At 38.7% G+C, this 19017-nt stretch overlaps 1 protein-coding gene across 1 annotated transcript in view; it reads right to left on the bottom strand.

Annotated features, from left to right (window-relative positions):
• Nucleotides 1-18785, bottom strand: part of LOC130949704 (uncharacterized) — a 33583-nt gene extending 14798 nt beyond the window's left edge. Inside the window, exon 1 of the mRNA XM_057878355.1 lies at nt 18594-18785. Coding sequence (XP_057734338.1) covers nt 18594-18785 — 192 coding nt within the window. The remainder of the gene's footprint in view (nt 1-18593) is intronic.
• Between the last annotated feature and the right edge of the window lie 232 nt (nt 18786-19017).

The following is a 19017-nucleotide window of genomic DNA, read 5'->3' as shown; positions in this document are numbered from 1 at the left end:
ACCACAAGAGCTTGTTGATTTCGTATCAATCTTGCTCTTGGAGCAGTGATTTGCTAAGATTTGGCTGACCTTGGTCATGTCTAGTGTTTTGGACCGAAGCTTTCCTTGGAAGCTTGGCTGGCTGTGAAGCCATGTCTAATTCCTGGACCGGAGTCTTAGACTAGCATTGCACTGATTCCTGGAATTCTCATTAAGAATTTTGATGCCTTTTCCACTTAAAAAACAAAAAAAATTTATAAAACCATAAAAAGACCAAAAGATTTTATGTTTCTTGTTTGAGTCTAGAGTCTCATCTGAAGTTTAGTGTCAAATGCATGTTTTTGTTATAATTTTTGAATTCATGCATATATTTCTCGTTTTGATCTTTGAATTCTATTGACTTGAAGTATTTGTGTGTCTCATATGCATTCTCATATTGTTAGTGTCAGTAGTGCACAAACTGCTAAGTTTGGTGTCTTGCATGCATTGTTATTTGATTCTTGTTGCATTTTGATTAATAGAAAAATCCAAAAATATTTTTTTGAGTCTTTTCAAGTCAATGATACAAGGAATTGAAGATTCAGAACCAACTGCAGAGGAATTATACAGAAAAAGCTGAGCATTCAAAATGCCCAGTGAAGAAGGCAGACTGGCGTTTAAACGCCAGCCAGGGCACCTGGTTGGGCGTTTAACGCCCAAAAGGGTGCATTTTGGGCGTTAAACGCCAGAATGTATACCATTCTGGGCGTTTAACGCCAGGATGGTGCCAGGGGAAGATTTTGTTTTCAAAATCAATTTTTCTTAGTTTTTCAAATCAAATCTTTTTCAAATCAAATCTTTTCAATCAAATGTTTCAAATTCAATTTCTTTCCTTTAAAAAGATACTTACCAACAATTAATGATTTGATTGAACATCACAAGATTGTTGCCTTTTCTGTTGAGAGAGGTTTAAATGTTTCAATCATATCTTTTCTTGTTAGGCAAGTCATCAATTTTCAAAATCATATCTTTTCAAATTGTTTTCAAATCATATCTTTTAAAAATGTTTTCAAATCATATCTTCTCAATCACATCTTTTTAAACCCATAACTTTTCAATTAAATCTTTTTAACCACATCTTTTTCAAAATAGTTCTCAATCAAATCTTTTTAATTTCTATTTCAAAATCTTTTTCAAAAATCACTTTATCTCTTTTCCACTTTGATTTTCGAAAATCAATTAACATTTTTCAAATGTTTTCAAATTTTTTTAATTGAATTTTCGAAAATTCTCTTCCCTCCTTCCACATCCTTCTATTTATGGAGTACTACTCCTTCTAAATGCACAATTCGAATTTTATCTATTAAAATTCGAATTCTCCTTCTCCTTCTTCTTACTATTTCTCTTTTCCTCTGACATTTCAAGGAATCTCTATACTGTGACATAGAGGATTCCACATTCTCTTCTTCTTTTTTCTATTTCTTATGAGCAGAAGCAGAGACAAAGGCATTCTTGTTGAAGCTGATCCTGAACCTGAAAGGACCTTGAAGAGAAAGCTAAGAGAAGCCAAAGCACAACTCTCTTTAGAGGGCTTGACCGAATTCTTCAAGGGAGAAGACATGGCAGCCGAAAACAACAACAATGCCAACAATGCAGGAAGGTGCTTGGTGACTTTACTGCACCTACTCCTGATTTCTATGGGAGAAGCATCTCAATCCCTGCCATTGGAGCAAACAACTTTGAGCTTAAGCCTCAATTAGTTTCTCTAATGCAACAGAATTGCAAGTTCCATGGACTTCCAATGGAAGATCCTCATCAGTTTTTAGCTGAGTTCTTGCAAATCTGTGACACAGTCAAGACTAAGGGGTTAACCCTGAGGTCTATAGGCTGATGCTATTCCCTTTTGCTGTAAGAGACAGGGCTAGATATGGTTGGATTCTCAACCTAAAGAAAGCCTGGACTCTTGGGAAAAGCTAGTCAATGCCTTCTTGGCAAAATTCTTTCCACCACAAAGATGGAGTAAGCTTAGAGTGGAAGTCCAAACCTTTAGACAAAAGGATGGAGAATCCCTCTATGAAGCTTGGGAAAGATACAAACATTAATCAGGAGATGTCCTTCAGACATGCTTTCTGAATGGAGCATCATAGGAATTTTCTATGATGGTCTCTCTGAACTATCCAAGATGTCTTTGGATAGCTCTGCAGGAGGATCTCTTCATTTGAAGAAGACGCCTGCAGAAGCTCAAGAACTGATTGAAATGGTTGCAAATAACCAATTCATGTACACTTCTGAAAGGAATCCTGTGAACAATGGGACTGGTCAGAAGAAAGGAGTTCTTGAGATTGATGCTCTGAATGCCATATTGGCTCAGAACAAAATATTGACTCAACAAGTCAATTTGATTTCTCAAAGTCTGTCTGGAATGCAAAATGCACCAAACAGTACTAAGGATGCTTCATCTGAGGAAGAAGCCTATGATCCTGAGAACCCTTCCATGGAAGAGGTGAATTACCTAGGAGAACCCTATGGTAATACCTATAATTCTTCATGGAGAAATCACCCAAATCTCTCATGGAAGAATCAAGAGAGACCTCAACAAGGTTTCAATAATAATGGTGGAAGAAACAGGCTTAGCAATAGCAAGCCTTTTCCATCATCTTCTCAGCAACAGACAGAGAGTTCTAAGCAGAATAATTCTGACTTAGCAACCATGGTCTCTGATCTAATAAAGACCACTCAAAGTTTCATGAATGAAACAAGATCCTCCATTAGAAACTTGGAAGGACAAGTGGGTCAGCTGAGCAAGAAAATTACTGAACTTCCTCCAAGCACTCTCCCAAGTAACACTGAAGAAAATCCAAAAGGAGAGTGCAAAGCCATCAATATGGCCGAATTCTGGGAGGAAGAAGAGGCAGTGAACGCCACTAAGGAAGACCTCAATGGGCGTGCACTGGCCTCCAGTGAGTTCCCCAATGAGGAACCTTGGGAATCTGAGGCTCAAACTGAGACCATAGAGATTCCCTTGGACTTACTACTGCCTTTCATGAGCTCTGAGTATTCTTCCTCTGAAGAGGATGAGTATGTCACTGAAGAGCAAGTTGCTAAATACCTTGGAGCAATCATGGAGCTAAATGACAAGTTATTTGGAAATGAGACTTGGGAAGATGAACCTCCCTTGCTCACCAAAGAACTGGATAACTTGTCTAGGCAGAAACTGCCTCAAAAGAGGCAGGATCCTGGGAAGTTTTCTATACCTTGTACCATAGGCACCATGACCTTCAAGAAGGCCTTGTGTGACTTAGGGTCAAGTGTGAACCTCATGCCCCTCTCTGTAATGGAGAAATTAGGGATCTTTGAGGTGCAAGCTGCAAAAATCTCACTAGAGATGGCAGACAACTCAAGAAAACAAGCTCATGGACTTGTAGAGAATGTTTTGGTAAGATTGAAGACCATTACATCCCTACTGATTTCATAATCCTAGAGACTGGGAAGTGCATGGATGAATCCATCATCCTTGGCAGACCATTCCTAGCCACAGCAAAGGCTGTGATTGATGTTGATGGAGGAGAGTTGATCATTCAAGTGAATGAAGAATCCATGGTGTTTAAGGCCCAAGGATATCCCTCTATCATCATGGAGAAGAAGCATGAAGAGCTTCTCTCAAAACAGAGCCAAACAGAGCCCCCACAGTCAAACTCTAAGTTTGGTGTTGGGAGGCCACAATCAAACTCTAAGTTTGGTGTTGAAACCCCACATTCAAACTCTAAGTTTGGTGTTGGGAGGTTTCAACAAGGTTCTGAGCATTTCTGAGGCTCCATGAGAGACCTCTGTCAAGCTAGTGACAGTAAAGAAGCGCTTGTTGGGAGGCAACCCAATGTTTTATAATTAATTATTTTCTTTTGTTATTTTATCTTTTTTGTAGGTTGATGATCATAAGAAGTCATAAAAATAATGAAAAAAGCAAAAACAGAATGAAAAACAGGAAGAAAAACAGCACACCCTGGAGGAAGATGCTGCTGGCGTTCAAACGCCAGTCAGCCTAGCAGATGGGCGTTTAACGCCCAGTCTGGCACCTTTCTGGGCGTTTAACGCCAGAAAGGGGCACCAAACTGGCGTTAAACGCCAGTAAAGGTATAAAACCTGGCGTTAAACGCCAGGAATGGGCATCAGCCCGGCGTTTAACGCCAGAATTGGCCCAAAACGTGGATTTTGGTGCCAATTGGTGCAGGGATGCCTTTTCCTTGACACTACAGGATCTGTGGACCCCATAGGACCCTACAATCACTCTCTCTTCTTCCCCCATTCACCAATCACCTCAACACCTCTTCCCCAAAAAACCCCTCACCTATCAAATCCCATCTTTCTCTTCACCACTCACATCCATCCTTCATAAAACCCCACCAACCTCACACTTCAAATTCAAACCACTTTCCCTCCCAAACCCACCCTCAAATGACCGAACTTTCATCCCCCTCTCTCCTATATAACCCCTCTTTACACCCTTCATTTCCACACAACCTAAACACCACTTCTTCCCCCTTTGGCCGAATACACCTCCATCTCCCTCTTCCTCATTTCTTCTTCTTCTACTCCCTTCTTTCTTCTTTTGCTCGAGGACGAGCAAACATTTTAAGTTTGGTGTGGTAAAAGCGTTGCTTTTTCGTTTTTCCATAACCATTATTTCACCAAAGGCCGGAGAAACCTCTAAAAAGAGGAAAGGGAAGGCAAAGGCTTCCACCTCCGAGTCATGGGAGATGGATAGATTCCTCTCAAAGGTGCATCAAGACCACTTCTATGAAGTTGTGGCCTTGAAAAAGGTGATCCCCGAAGTCCCTTTTTCACTCAAAAAGGGTGAATATCCGGAGATCCGCCATGAGATCCGAAGAAGAGGTTGGGAAGTACTTACCAACCCCATTCAACAAGTCGGAATCTTGATGGTTCAAGAGTTCTATGCCAATGCATGGATCACAAAGAACCATGACCAAAGTGTGAACCCGAATCCAAAGAATTATCTCACTATGGTTCGGGGGAAATACTTGGATTTCAGTCCGGAGAGTGTGAGGATGGCGTTCAACTTGCCCATGATGCAAGGAGATGAGCATCCTTACACTAGAAGGTCAACTTTGATCAAAGGTTGGACCAAGTCCTCACAGTCATATGTGAAGAGGGCGCACAATGGAGGCAAGACTCAAGAGGAAAGCCGGTTCAATTAAGAAGGCATGACCTCAAGCCCGTGGCTAGAGGATGGTTAGAGTTCATACACGCTCAATCATTCCCACTAGCAACCGGTCCGAAGTGACCATAGACCGGGCCATCATGATCCATAGTATCATGATTGGAGAAGAAATAGAGGTTCATGAGGTTATAGCTCAAGAACTCTATAAAGTGGCGGACAAGACCTCCACTGTGGCAAGGTTAGCCTTTCCTCATCTCATTTGTCACCTCTGTTATTCAGTAGGAGTTGACATAGAGGGAGACACCCCCATTGATGAGGACAAGCCCATCACTAAACAAAGGATGGAGTACACAAGAGAGCCTTCTCACCATGAGATCCCTGAGATACCTCAAGGGATGCACTTTCCTCCACACCACTATTGGGAGCAACTAAACACCTCCCTAGGAGAGTTGAGTTCCAACATGGGACAACTAAGGGTGGAGCATCAAGAACACTCCATCATCCTTCATGAGATTAGAGAAGATCAAAGAATCATGAGGGAGGAGCAACAAAGACAAGGAAGAGACATTGAGGAGCTCAAACACTCCATAGGACCTTCAAAAGCAAGGAAGAGCCGCCATCACTAAGGTGGACCCACTCCTTGATTTCCTTGTTCTTTATTCCCTTGTTTTTCGATTTTTATTGCTTTATGCTATCCATGCTTGTGTCTTATGATCATTAGTGTCTTAGTGTCTATGCCTTAAAGTTATGAATGTCCTATGAATCCATCACCTTTCTTGAATAAAAATGTGCTTAATTGAAAAAGGAAGAATTGCATGAATTTTGAATTTATAATAGTTTAATTATGATGATGTGGTGGCAATATTTTTGTTCTTTGAATGTATGCTTAAACAGTGCATATGTATCTTGAATTTGTGGTTCATGAATGTTGGCTCTTGAAAGAATGATGAAAAAGGAGACATGTTACTGAGGATCTGAAAAATCAATAAAATGATTCTTGAAGCAAGAAAAAGCAAAGCTATTCCAAAAAAAAAAAAAAAAAATTCGAAAAAATCGAAAAAAAAAAAAAAAAAAAAAAAAAAAAAAAGAAAAGAGAAAGAAAAAGAAAGAATAAGAGTTGTGATCCAAGGTAAATAAGAGTGTGCTTAAGAACCCTGGACACCTCTAATTGGGGACTTTAGCAAAGCTGAGTCACAATCTGAAAAGGTTCACCCAATTATGTGTCTGTGGCATGTATGTATCCGGTGGTAATACTGGAAGACAGAGTGCTTTGGGCCACAGCCAAGACTCAATAAATAGCTATGTTCAAGAATCATCATACTTCACTAGGAGAATCATTAACACTATCTGGACTCTGAGTTCCTAAAGAAGCCAACCATTCTGGATTTCAAAGGAGAGATTGAGATGCCAAAACTGTTCAGAAGCAAAAAGTTAAAAGCCCCGCTCATCTAATTAATACTGATCTTCACAGATGTTTTTGGAATTCATTGCATATTCTCTTCTTTTTATCTTATTTGATTTTCAGTTGCTTGAGGACAAGCAACAATTTAAGTTTGGTGTTGTGATGAGCGGATAATTTGTATACTTTTTGGCATTGTTTTTAGTATGTTTTTGATATCTTTTAGTTAGATTTTAGTATATTTTTATTAGTTTTTATTTAAAATTCACTTTTCTGGACTTTACTATGAGTTTGTGTGTTTTTCTGTGATTTCAGGTATTTTCTGGCTGAAATTGAGGGACTTGAGCAAAAATCTGATTCAGAGACCAAAAAGGACTGCAGATGCTGTTGGATTCTGACCTCCCTGCACTCGAAGTGGATTTTCTGGAGCTACAGAAGCCCAATTGGCGCGCTCTCAACGGCGTTGGAAAGTAGACATCCAGGGCTTTCCAGCAATATATAATAGTCCATACTTTATCCAAGATTTGATGGCCCAAACCCGCGAAGCAATCCGGCCTCAGAAATTCCAGCGTTAAACGCCGGAACAGGAATAAAAGTTGGAGTTAAACGCCCAAACTGGCATGGGAGCTGGCGTTTAACTCCAGAAAACGTCTCTACACGAATTTCCTTGATTGCTCAGCCCAAGCACACACCAAGTGGGCCCGGAAGTGGATTTTTATGTCATTTACTCATCTATGTAATAGTTTTCTATAAATAGGACCTTTTACTATTGTATGAGAGAGTCTGGAGACGACATCTGAGTAGCTATCTTTGTTTTATGCTATCTTAGACCTTTGGGAGGCTGGCCATTCAGCCATGCCTAACCTTTGTTCTTATGTATTTTCAACGGTGGAGTTTCTACACACCATAGATTAAGGGTGTGGAGCTCTGCTGTACCTCGAGTATTAATGCAATTACTATTGTTCTTCCATTCAACTCCGCTTGTTCTTTATCTAAGATATCACTTGTTCTTCAACCTATGAACAAGATGACTGACAACCATTCTTGTTCTACAAGCATTCAAGGCTTTAGTGAATATCTCTTGGATTTCTGATTGCATGATGCATGGTTGATCGCCTGACAACCGAGTGCTCGTCTGACAACGAGCCAGCCATTCCATGAGATCGGAGTCTTCGTGGTATAGGCAAGAACTGATGGCGGCATTCAAGAGAATCCGGAAGGTCTAACCTTGTCTGTGGTGTTCTGAGTAGGATTCAATGACTGAATGACTGTGACGTGCTTCAAACCTGTAACCTACTGGGCGTTAGTGACAGACGCAAAAGAGTGATTCTATTCCGGTAGGGGAGGGAACCAAACCGGTGATTGGCGGCACTGTGACAGAGTGCTCTGCATTAGCTTTCACTGCGCGGACGGGAGGTAGCTGCTGACAACAGTGAGACCCTACACGAGTTTGCCATGGAAAGGAGTAAGAAGGATTGGATGAAGACTGTAGGAAAGCAGAGAGACGGAAGGGAAGGCATCTTCATACACTTGTCTGAAGCTCATACACCAATGATATACATAAGTATCTCTATCTTTACCTTTTCTGCTATTTTCGTTTATCATCATCATATACATTTGAGTCTGCCTGACTAAGATTTACAAGATGACCATAGCTTGCTTCAATACTAACAATCTCCGTGGGATCGACCCTTACTCACGTAAGGTTTTATTACTTGGACGACCCAGTACACTTGCTGGTTAGTTGTGCGAAGTTGTGTAATGCCATGGTATTAGGCGCACCAAGTTCTTGGAGCCATTACCGGGGATTATTTGAGTTGTGAAAAAGTAGTGATCACAATTTCGCGCACCACATACCAACTATGCATATTAGCATCAACCATTTACACAATCCAAACTTAATCCTAGGGGCATCTAGCCTAGGAATTCTCATCACACCACACGGTACTTAAATGAAACTTAAACCGTACCTCTTGTAGCAAAATCAATTGAGCCTCTTCTTTGGAAGTCTCCACCAACCTTAGCTCCAAGCCTCACCAAAGCTCCACAAGCAATACCAACCTCCCAATTGTGCATCAAAATCACCAAATACACTAACATAACCAATATCACATACATACATCAACCTAGGGCTCATAAGGATGATAAATCACAAGAGTTTGAGCACTTCTTACCTCAGCCCATATGAAGTAGGGATAGAACCCACTTAGAATCCATGTTGGAGTATCCCTAAACACCCAAAATCACAAGATTTCAACACTAACTTCCCAAAAACGTGTAACAGTGGGGAAATTCGAAAACTGGGCAGAGATGAATGGAATACTCACCACAAAACTTAGATAGAATTGTAGAGGATGAGAAGAGCGATGCGTGGCCGCAAACGGCTCGTCAATCGGAGCTCCGTAGCTCAAGTTATGGTGGTTTGAAGGTCAAAGAGAGTTAGGTTTTCTCTCTTCTCTTCTCTCTTCTCAATTCAGCGCCCCACACTCCTCTTTTAGGGTAAACATGAGCTGAAATGCTCATAACTAATGTTTATATATGTTGGGTCTTGGACCCACTTAGGCCCAGTTCACTTATTGTTGTCCGTTGGCCCAATTTTGGACCAAAACCTTTAAGATTAGCGCTCTAAATCGCACTTCAAATATTTCTACCTCCCCTAATTATAATTCCTCATTTCTTAATCTTATTTACTCATAATCAATTTTCTCAGCTGCAGTACCAGACAGGTCTCAGCCGGTACTGCCGGTCAAAATTCTACTGTGCGCTTTTACGCAGAAAACTATGTCTTCCGACTCGGAAAAATTCACTGAATCCAAATATCACATTGAAATCATCAAATTCCAATCGCCAAATCTTCCAACCATATTCGCTCCTCCTTAACTTATTATTTAATTAAATTTCGGTTAGACCGGGTATTACATTCTACCCCCCTAACAGAAATTTTCGCCCTCGAAAATTCCATCCATCCCTACGAATACGTGAGCATAGTATGCCTTTATATCAGACACATAACAGTTCCAAGGTCCTTTTACTCTGCGCGCTTCTGTTGCCGCGCTCTGATTTCTCTATTCCTGAGGGTCTCGGTCGTTCGTTCAACGCCGACCAACAGTCTCGTTCCTTACTTTTATCGTCTCATCAACCCACACCCTATTAAATCTCATCAATAATATTGCTATCATCGTTAATCATAGCCGTCATCCCACATCACTATAATCAATCAAAGCTTTCTTCGCTATTAGAATTCAATGAGTTTGGACTAACAAGCTGACAAACTCTTATGAATCCGCTTTGCTTTACTAATCTATAAAAGCTTTTGAGACACATCTCTTTTGTTGGAGTTACTCAGATCAAAAATCATTTTCAAAAATATAACCAACACCCCTTCAAATTCCCGGGAGAATTTTCAACAGCACCTCCCTAAAAATTGGAGTTTACCACCCGTCACGGGTTCCCTCAAACCAATCTCAGTACCGCATCAACATTTCAATTTAATGGTTTTCACATTCTTCTTTCAAAACCGATCATTATAAACCTCAATCTAAATCCAAGGTCACCATGACCAAACATCATAGCACTCATCTCTCGAACACAACAACTGGCACTCAATCATCACCTAAATCTAATTGTGCATTAATAAAAATTTCCTCATCTGCTTTAGAACCATCAAAGCTCGCAGCCGCAATCATTTCCAACTATTTGGGGATCATTACTTGCAGTAACCCTCTTAACCCTTCTAGTGTAACAACCCTGATTTTCGAGTATGCGAGATATTTTCTGAAGGCACGGATTTTGCCAGAAGATCAGTAAAGGGAACACCTCTTCTATATCATCAAGTATCTCAATCCTCATTGTCAATATGTCATCTTTAAGCTAGACCCTTTTCCGAGTCAAGCTCGATAATGCAGTCACGAAGAACATAGTTTTTGAACCGTATCGGTTAGGAGTTTTGATCCGGTTTTCCGTAAATAGTCTCAGTTTGACGAACCGGACTCGATTCATGAGAAAAGAGAGATAATAGGATAATATCATCATTATATGAGTATTAGAAGCTTCTTGAATGATATTATAAGGTTACCTGGTCTGTTTTAGTTAAAAACAGAAAATCGGTTTAACCGGGTTCACAGTTTACTGGTGCAGCTTAGCACCAGCACTCTCTAATGACTTTAGCAATGCTAAGGCCTCATTATACATGTTCTATTATCATAATAAATATGTTACTAGTGTCATTTATGCTAGTAGCTCAAAAAATAATTTTTAGAGATATTTTTACAAGTGTTCCGATACACCTAGTTTTAGTTGTTATACACCTGAGATATTTTAATATTATTTTAATCCACCTCCAAGCCAACCAATCACAACTCACCTTACACCCCCAAGACCTCCAAGGCTGTCTCATTTCATCATTTTGGCCGAAAATAACAAGAGAGAAAAGAGAGAAACTTTCATGAACACTTGATCTTCAAAGCTTGATTTCTTCTGAACCAAAACTCAAATCAAAACTCCGATTTCACCAAAATGATCCTCTCTTCTTCCTCTACATAACCATGTGACTTATCAAGGCTGGAAATAAGGTGAGATGGCTGTCTCCCTCCCTCTTCAATTCGGTTTTCAAGGAAAACCATGTAAACATGTGTTTTCTTGATGTTTTTCCTTAGGAATCATGCTTAACTTGACTTGAGGGCCAAGAAACGTGAATTTCCAGCAACTCCAAGGTGATATATCTCTTCCTAACATGCTGAGTGAGATTTGGTCAGTTGAGAGTTTTTGGATTTAAAGTTGTTCTTGATGTGATTTAGGAGGAAAAAGTGCTTAAGGACCACCTGAAAGTTTAACCGAATTAGGAGCAGCAAAACCAGGTAGGGTTTTACGAATTTAATCTTGATTGATTGTGTTTGAGTTGTGTAATTATGATATGGTTTGGCTGTGCTTGAAATTGATTGTTTATATGAGTGATTCTTGGTGAAAATTTGGTGAAATTTTGATGAAATTTGATGAAATGCAAGCTTTATGTTCATGTTCTTGGAGCAGCTGAAAAAACGAAACCCTAGGCTTAAATTGAGGTTCAATTTGTGAAGAAATCATGTAGAAAAGATGGGGTTTTAGTGGCTGCTAATTTATTTTGAATTATGGTAAAAATCGGTTGCTGAAAAGACTGAAAAACGGGTAAAAACAGAGAAAGAATTTGAAGAATATATGAAGAACATGAAGAACACTTTGAGTGTGGTGAAGAACATTGAAGAACACCTTTTAGATCTTAGAAAGGGCAAGGAAGTAATTATTTTGGTGTTTAAGGGGTTATTTGGTAATTTCTGAAAGTTAGGGTGGTTAAAGTAGAAATATTAAAAGTTACCGGGGTAAAAAGTAAATTTTAAAGGTTAAAGGTTAAAGTAAAGTTAATTTTCGAAAATATATTAATAAAATAATAATAATAATAAATATTAAATAATAATATTAATTAAAAATAATATTTTAATAAAAATAATAAATAATGCGAAAAAGGCAGTTTTCTGTAAAAGCTTTAGAAAGACAACTTTAAGTGCAGAATCTCATAATTACCTTCATAAAACACTTAGGGAGTGGTAATAACATGTTAGTGAGGAAAAGATAAAGAAAAGATAAAAATCGGAGAAAAAGTCTGTAAAGTTTTAATGACAGAAAAACAGATAGAGACTAGAGAACGAACTAGGGCAACATAGTTAGACCTTGAGTTCCGACTAGGATTAGGTATTATATGAAAAGTTAAACTGTTTCAGTATAGACTTAATGAACCTATACTTGGGACAGGCTAACTATTCATACCGAAGTTTACATAAGCTTTAAATACATATGTTAAGCAGAGAACACAGAGAACAGAGTAATCAGAGCAGAGTAGAGAAACACAGAGAACAGAGTAATCAGAGCAGAGTAGAGAAACACAGAAAGCAGAGTAACCAGAGTAAAGTAAAGAGATAAAGAGAAAAGGAGTAATATAGATACACATGAAAAGAGTAATCAGAGAAGAGAAAAGAGATACAGAGAACAGAGTAATTAAAACAGAGTAAAGAGATACAGAGAAAGGGCAACCAGAACAGAGTAAAGAGATATTTAATATATATTAGTTGCTTGATGCAACCCAGAGCTATATTTAATATATATTAGTTGCTTGATGCAACCCAGAGCTATATTTAATATATTAGTTGCTTGATGCAACCCAGAGCTATATTTAATATATATTAGTTGCTTAATGCACCCAGAGCTTCTGTAGGGAAACTAAGTTACCTACAGCTATTTTCCGCTTCCCCAGAGCAGAGCAGAGTATATATATTTTTCCTGCAGTAAGCAGAGGCTGTCTCAAATGAGCGGCTATTATTATATGCGCATTTATTTAGGAACGGAAAATCGTATCCGGGAAATCGGGGTTACTCGTGACCGGATAAATGTCGGGATTGCGGGCAGCCAACCGACACATGAGCTCATGGCCTGTACTAGGGCTAGACATGCATCATTCTTGTCTGCGCATCACTCTCTGTTGCTTTTCTTCCTGTGTGTGACTATTTCTTTATGTTTGTCTGCTTGAGTGCTAGGTGTGTGCTTTATTTCCTTGTGTTCTTCTGTTTGTGTTCTGTTGTCTCTACTTTTTATTTCTATCTTTATCTTCTGTTTACTGCTTCGCTATATTATGTTATTCGTCTGCTAATCGACCCCAAGTAAATGAACATAACTAATAACCCCGACCCTACTAAGAACTCCCCAGTTCTTACCCCTTCTCTCTCCCTTCCCCTTCAGATGGAAGCAAGAGTTTCTTTCCGTAGTTCGCTGACGACCGTTTGCAAAAAGGATTCCGCTCTAGGTAGTCTTCTGAGTCTAGGGTGAATCCCATTCTCTGTTTATATGTATATACTGTGAGACCAGCCAATGTCTGCACCCCGTTTGTACGTGAACTTTAACCTAAATCCTGTGTACGAGACTCCTGTTGTGTGGCTACTTGATGAGGTACCAGAGAGACGTCATATGGCAATGTCTGATCGTGCAGAGGAGTAACAAATGATGTTCTACCTTTTGATGATGTTCCACCTGACTTGAGTTTTGAAGACTTAGAACGTACTTTCCCTCGCTTTAGTAGTTTAGAGGGACTAGGCGAGTATAGAGTCTAGGCTAGCCTGGGTGCCAGCTTAGGGACTTCTTGAACAGGTCAGGACCTGGGATGTTGTATATATATATATGTATATAGATATGATTTAGCTATATCTAGGGGTGTTCTAACCAACGGTCTATACTCTAACAAAGGCTGGATAAATGAATGTTTCTAGCTACTCGTGATGTATTTATGTGTGGTTGGTTATAATTGACTTATTTGTTATTACTTGTGAATTGATTATGACTGATTCCGTCTATTAACCCAAATGTTTTCAAACAAAAAACAAAAATATACCTCGCAAATTAACCACGTTTTTAACAACGAATCAGGCTCATATGATAAATAGTAGATAATAATTAGGAAGACAAATTGGTAGCGCTCAGTTTCCGGTATGATCTAGACATATTGAAAATTGGGTCGTTACAATTTGGTATCAGAGCAGTTCGTTCCCAGTAGAGCCTGGGGAGTGGACTGACTATGCTTCATTGCATACTCTGCTTGTGTGTCTCATGTCGTTAGGGTATCTTTAAGATACATTTGGCATGAATGTCTTTGAGCACTCATTCTGGGAATGTTCACACTTGACTTGAAGTGTTAAGACTGATCACCTTAATACTGATTGTTTGGTGCGGATAAGACCTCAATGACTGTGAATAGGCATGGTTTAATCGAGTTCCGAACGACAAATTCGTGTCAGGCACAACTATTATTATAGCTGTTATGATCTCCATGGCCATGGCTATGTGATATTTAGATGCTGTAAGGAACTAACTGATATCTTCGTCAGGATGGCTTGAAGGAAATAGACTGCTTGAAGATGGATTCTTGCATGTGGCTGAAATTTTGAGGGCAAAATTTTCTTTTAGGAGGGTAGAATGTAACAACCCTGATTTTCGAGTATGCGAGATATTTTCTGAAGGCACGGATTTTGCCAGAAGATCAGTAAAGGGAACACCTCTTCTATATCATCAAGTATCTCAATCCTCATTGTCAATATGTCATCTTTAAGCTAGACCCTTTTCCGAGTCAAGCTCGATAATGCAGTCACGAAGAACATAGTTTTTGAACCGTATCGGTTAGGAGTTTTGATCCGGTTTTCCGTAAATAGTCTCAGTTTGACGAACCGGACTCGATTCATGAGAAAAGAGAGATAATAGGATAATATCATCATTATATGAGTATTAGAAGCTTCTTGAATGATATTATAAGGTTACCTGGTCTGTTTTAGTTAAAAACAGAAAATCGGTTTAACCGGGTTCACAGTTTACTGGTGCAGCTTAGCACCAGCACTCTCTAATGACTTTAGCAATGCTAAGGCCTCATTATACATGTTCTATTATCATAATAAATATGTTACTAGTGTCATTTATGCTAGTAGCTCAAAAAATAATTTTTAGAGATATTTTTACAAGTGTTCCGATACACCTAGTTTTAGTTGTTATACACCTGAGATATTTTAATATTATTTTAATCCACCTCCAAGCCAACCAATCACAACTCACCTTACACCCCCAAGACCTCCAAGGCTGTCTCATTTCATCATTTTGGCCGAAAATAACAAGAGAGAAAAGAGAGAAACTTTCATGAACACTTGATCTTCAAAGCTTGATTTCTTCTGAACCAAAACTCAAATCAAAACTCCGATTTCACCAAAATGATCCTCTCTTCTTCCTCTACATAACCATGTGACTTATCAAGGCTGGAAATAAGGTGAGATGGCTGTCTCCCTCCCTCTTCAATTCGGTTTTCAAGGAAAACCATGTAAACATGTGTTTTCTTGATGTTTTTCCTTAGGAATCATGCTTAACTTGACTTGAGGGCCAAGAAACGTGAATTTCCAGCAACTCTAAGGTGATATATCTCTTCCTAACATGCTGAGTGAGATTTGGTCAGTTGAGAGTTTTTGGATTTAAAGTTGTTCTTGATGTGATTTAGGAGGAAAAAGTGCTTAAGGACCACCTGAAAGTTTAACCGAATTAGGAGCAGCAAAACCAGGTAGGGTTTGACGAATTTAATCTTGATTGATTGTGTTTGAGTTGTGTAATTATGATATGGTTTGGCTGTGCTTGAAATTGATTGTTTATATGAGTGATTCTTAGTGAAAATTTGGTGAAATTTTGATGAAATTTGATGAAATGCAAGCTTTATGTTCATGTTCTTGGAGCAGCTGAAAAAACGAAACCCTAGGCTTAAATTGAGGTTCAATTTGTGAAGAAATCATGTAGAAAAGATGGGGTTTTAGTGGCTGCTAATTTATTTTGAATTATGGTAAAAATCGGTTGCTGAAAAGACTGAAAAACGGGTAAAAACAGAGAAAGAATTTGAAGAATATATGAAGAACATGAAGAACACTTTGAGTGTGGTGAAGAACATTGAAGAACACCTTTTAGATCTTAGAAAGGGCAAGGAAGTAATTATTTTGGTGTTTAAGGGGTTATTTGGTAATTTCTGAAAGTTAGGGTGGTTAAAGTAGAAATATTAAAAGTTACCGGGGTAAAAAGTAAATTTTAAAGGTTAAAGGTTAAAGTAAAGTTAATTTTCGAAAATATATTAATAAAATAATAAATAATAATAAAATATTAAATAATAATATTTAATTAAAAATAATATTTTAATAAAAATAATAAAATAATACGAAAAAGGCAGTTTTCTGTAAAAGCTTTAGAAAGACAACTTTAAGTGCAGAATCTCATAATTACCTTCATAAAACACTTAGGGAGTGGTAATAACATGTTAGTGAGGAAAAGATAAAGAAAAGATAAAAATCGGAGAAAAAGTCTGTAAAGTTTTAATGACAGAAAAACAGACAGAGACTAGAGAACGAACTAGGGCAACATAGTTAGACCTTGAGTTCCGACTAGGATTAGGTATTATATGAAAAGTTAAACTGTTTCAGTATAGACTTAATGAACCTATACTTGGGACAGGCTAACTATTCATACCGAAGTTTACATAAGCTTTAAATACATATGTTAAGCAGAGAAACACAGAGAACAGAGTAATCAGAGCAGAGTAGAGAAACACAGAGAACAGAGTAATCAGAGCAGAGTAGAGAAACACAGAAAGCAGAGTAACCAGAGTAAAGTAAAGAGATAAAGAGAAAAGGAGTAATATAGATACACATGAAAAGAGTAATCAGAGAAGAGAAAAGAGATACAGAGAACAGAGTAATTAAAACAGAGTAAAGAGATACAGAGAAAAGGGCAACCAGAACAGAGTAAAGAGATATTTAATATATATTAGTTGCTTGATGCAACCCAGAGCTATATTTAATATATATTAGTTGCTTGATGCAACCCAGAGCTATATTTAATATATATTAGTTGCTTGATGCAACCCAGAGCTATATTTAATATATATTAGTTGCTTAATGCAACCCAGAGCTTCTGTAGGGAAACTAAGTTACCTACAGCTATTTTCCGCTTCCCCAGAGCAGAGCAGAGTATATATATATTTTCCTGCAGTAAGCAGAGGCTGTCTCAAATGAGCGGCTATTATTATATGCGCATTTATTTAGGAACGGAAAATCGTATCCGGGAAATCGGGGTTACTCGTGACCGGATAAATGTCGGGATTGCGGGCAGCCAACCGACACATGAGCTCATGGCCTGTACTAGGGCTAGACATGCATCATTCTTGTCTGCGCATCACTCTCTGTTGCTTTTCTTCCTGTGTGTGACTATTTCTTTATGTTTGTCTGCTTGAGTGCTAGGTGTGTGCTTTATTTCCTTGTGTTCTTCTGTTTGTGTTCTGTTGTCTCTAATTTTTATTTCTATCTTTATCTTCTGTTTACTGCTTCGCTATATTATGTTATTCGTCTGCTAATCGACCCCAAGTAAATGAACATAACTAATAACCCCGACCCTACTAAGAACTCCCCAGTTCTTACCCCTTCTCTCTCCCTTCCCCTTCAGATGGAAGCAAGAGTTTCTTTCCGTAGTTCGCTGACGACCGTTTGCAAAAAGGATTCCGCTCTAGGTAGTCTTCTGAGTCTAGGGTGAATCCCATTCTCTGTTTATATGTATATACTGTGAGACCAGCCAATGTCTGCACCCCGTTTGTACGTGAACTTTAACCTAAATCCTGTGTACGAGACTCCTGTTGTGTGGCTACTTGATGAGGTACCAGAGAGACGTCATATGGCAATGTCTGATCGTGCAGAGGAGTAACAAATGATGTTCTACCTTTTGATGATGTTCCACCTGACTTGAGTTTTGAAGACTTAGAACGTACTTTCCCTCGCTTTAGTAGTTTAGAGGGACTAGGCGAGTATAGAGTCTAGGCTAGCCTGGGTGCCAGCTTAGGGACTTCTTGAACAGGTCAGGACCTGGGATGTTGTATATATATATGTATATAGATATGATTTAGCTATATCTAGGGGTGTTCTAACCAACGGTCTATACTCTAACAAAGGCTGGATAAATGAATGTTTCTAGCTACTCGTGATGTATTTATGTGTGGTTGGTTATAATTGACTTATTTGTTATTACTTGTGAATTGATTATGACTGATTCCGTCTATTAACCCAAATGTTTTCAAACAAAAAACAAAAATATACCTCGCAAATTAACCACGTTTTTAACAACGAATCAGGCTCATATGATAAATAGTAGATAATAATTAGGAAGACAAATTGGTAGCGCTCAGTTTCCGGTATGATCTAGACATATTGAAAATTGGGTCGTTACATCTAGTATTCAAACATAAGATACTATAGTAAACTTTTACAGCTCTCATTCGTAGCTATCCTGTGTTACTGCTTCCACAAGCTTCCGTTGCTTTATTTTGATCTCTCGTCTAGTATGAGCTCTATCACTTACTTCCTCAAGTGCTCAACCACAACTTAGCTTGACTGGCATTCACTAAATTTATATCTATGATAGTCAAAACCACATACCAACTTAATCGTACTTTTAGCACATTGTTACTAATCTTTCGCTTACCAATTCCCAAACTGTCGGATCTAACGGTATCCCCCGTTGTTGTAGTGAACACACGACCTTGTTGTTGGCTCTTGGTAGTATTCCGGTTGACCTTCTTAGGACGTTTCTAGGACACATGTCCAACTCCTCTACAACCATGGCAAAGTCCCAATCTACCTCGACACACAGGTTCTCGAATGATGGCTTTGACATCGCCCACCAGTCATTCCATTTTGAGATTGCTTTCCGTTAAAGGCCTACCTAATCATTTATGCTCACCAAACCTTCTATTAAGATAACTTAGGATTATCTAGAACAGATCATAATTTTTCATTCGACCATGTATTACGAGTGAATACCAGCCTTCAGCATTATGTAAAGTGGTAAAGAATTAAGTTATCAGTTTTCTTATTACCTCAGGTATGAAAATCAAACCTGGCAGTCT

The sequence above is a fragment of the Arachis stenosperma genome, chromosome 9 (genome assembly GCF_014773155.1).
Source record: "Arachis stenosperma cultivar V10309 chromosome 9, arast.V10309.gnm1.PFL2, whole genome shotgun sequence".
Taxonomy (NCBI): Eukaryota; Viridiplantae; Streptophyta; class Magnoliopsida; order Fabales; family Fabaceae; genus Arachis; species Arachis stenosperma.
The sequence above is the reverse complement of the archived record's forward strand: the minus strand, read 5'-3'. Positions and strand labels throughout refer to the sequence as shown.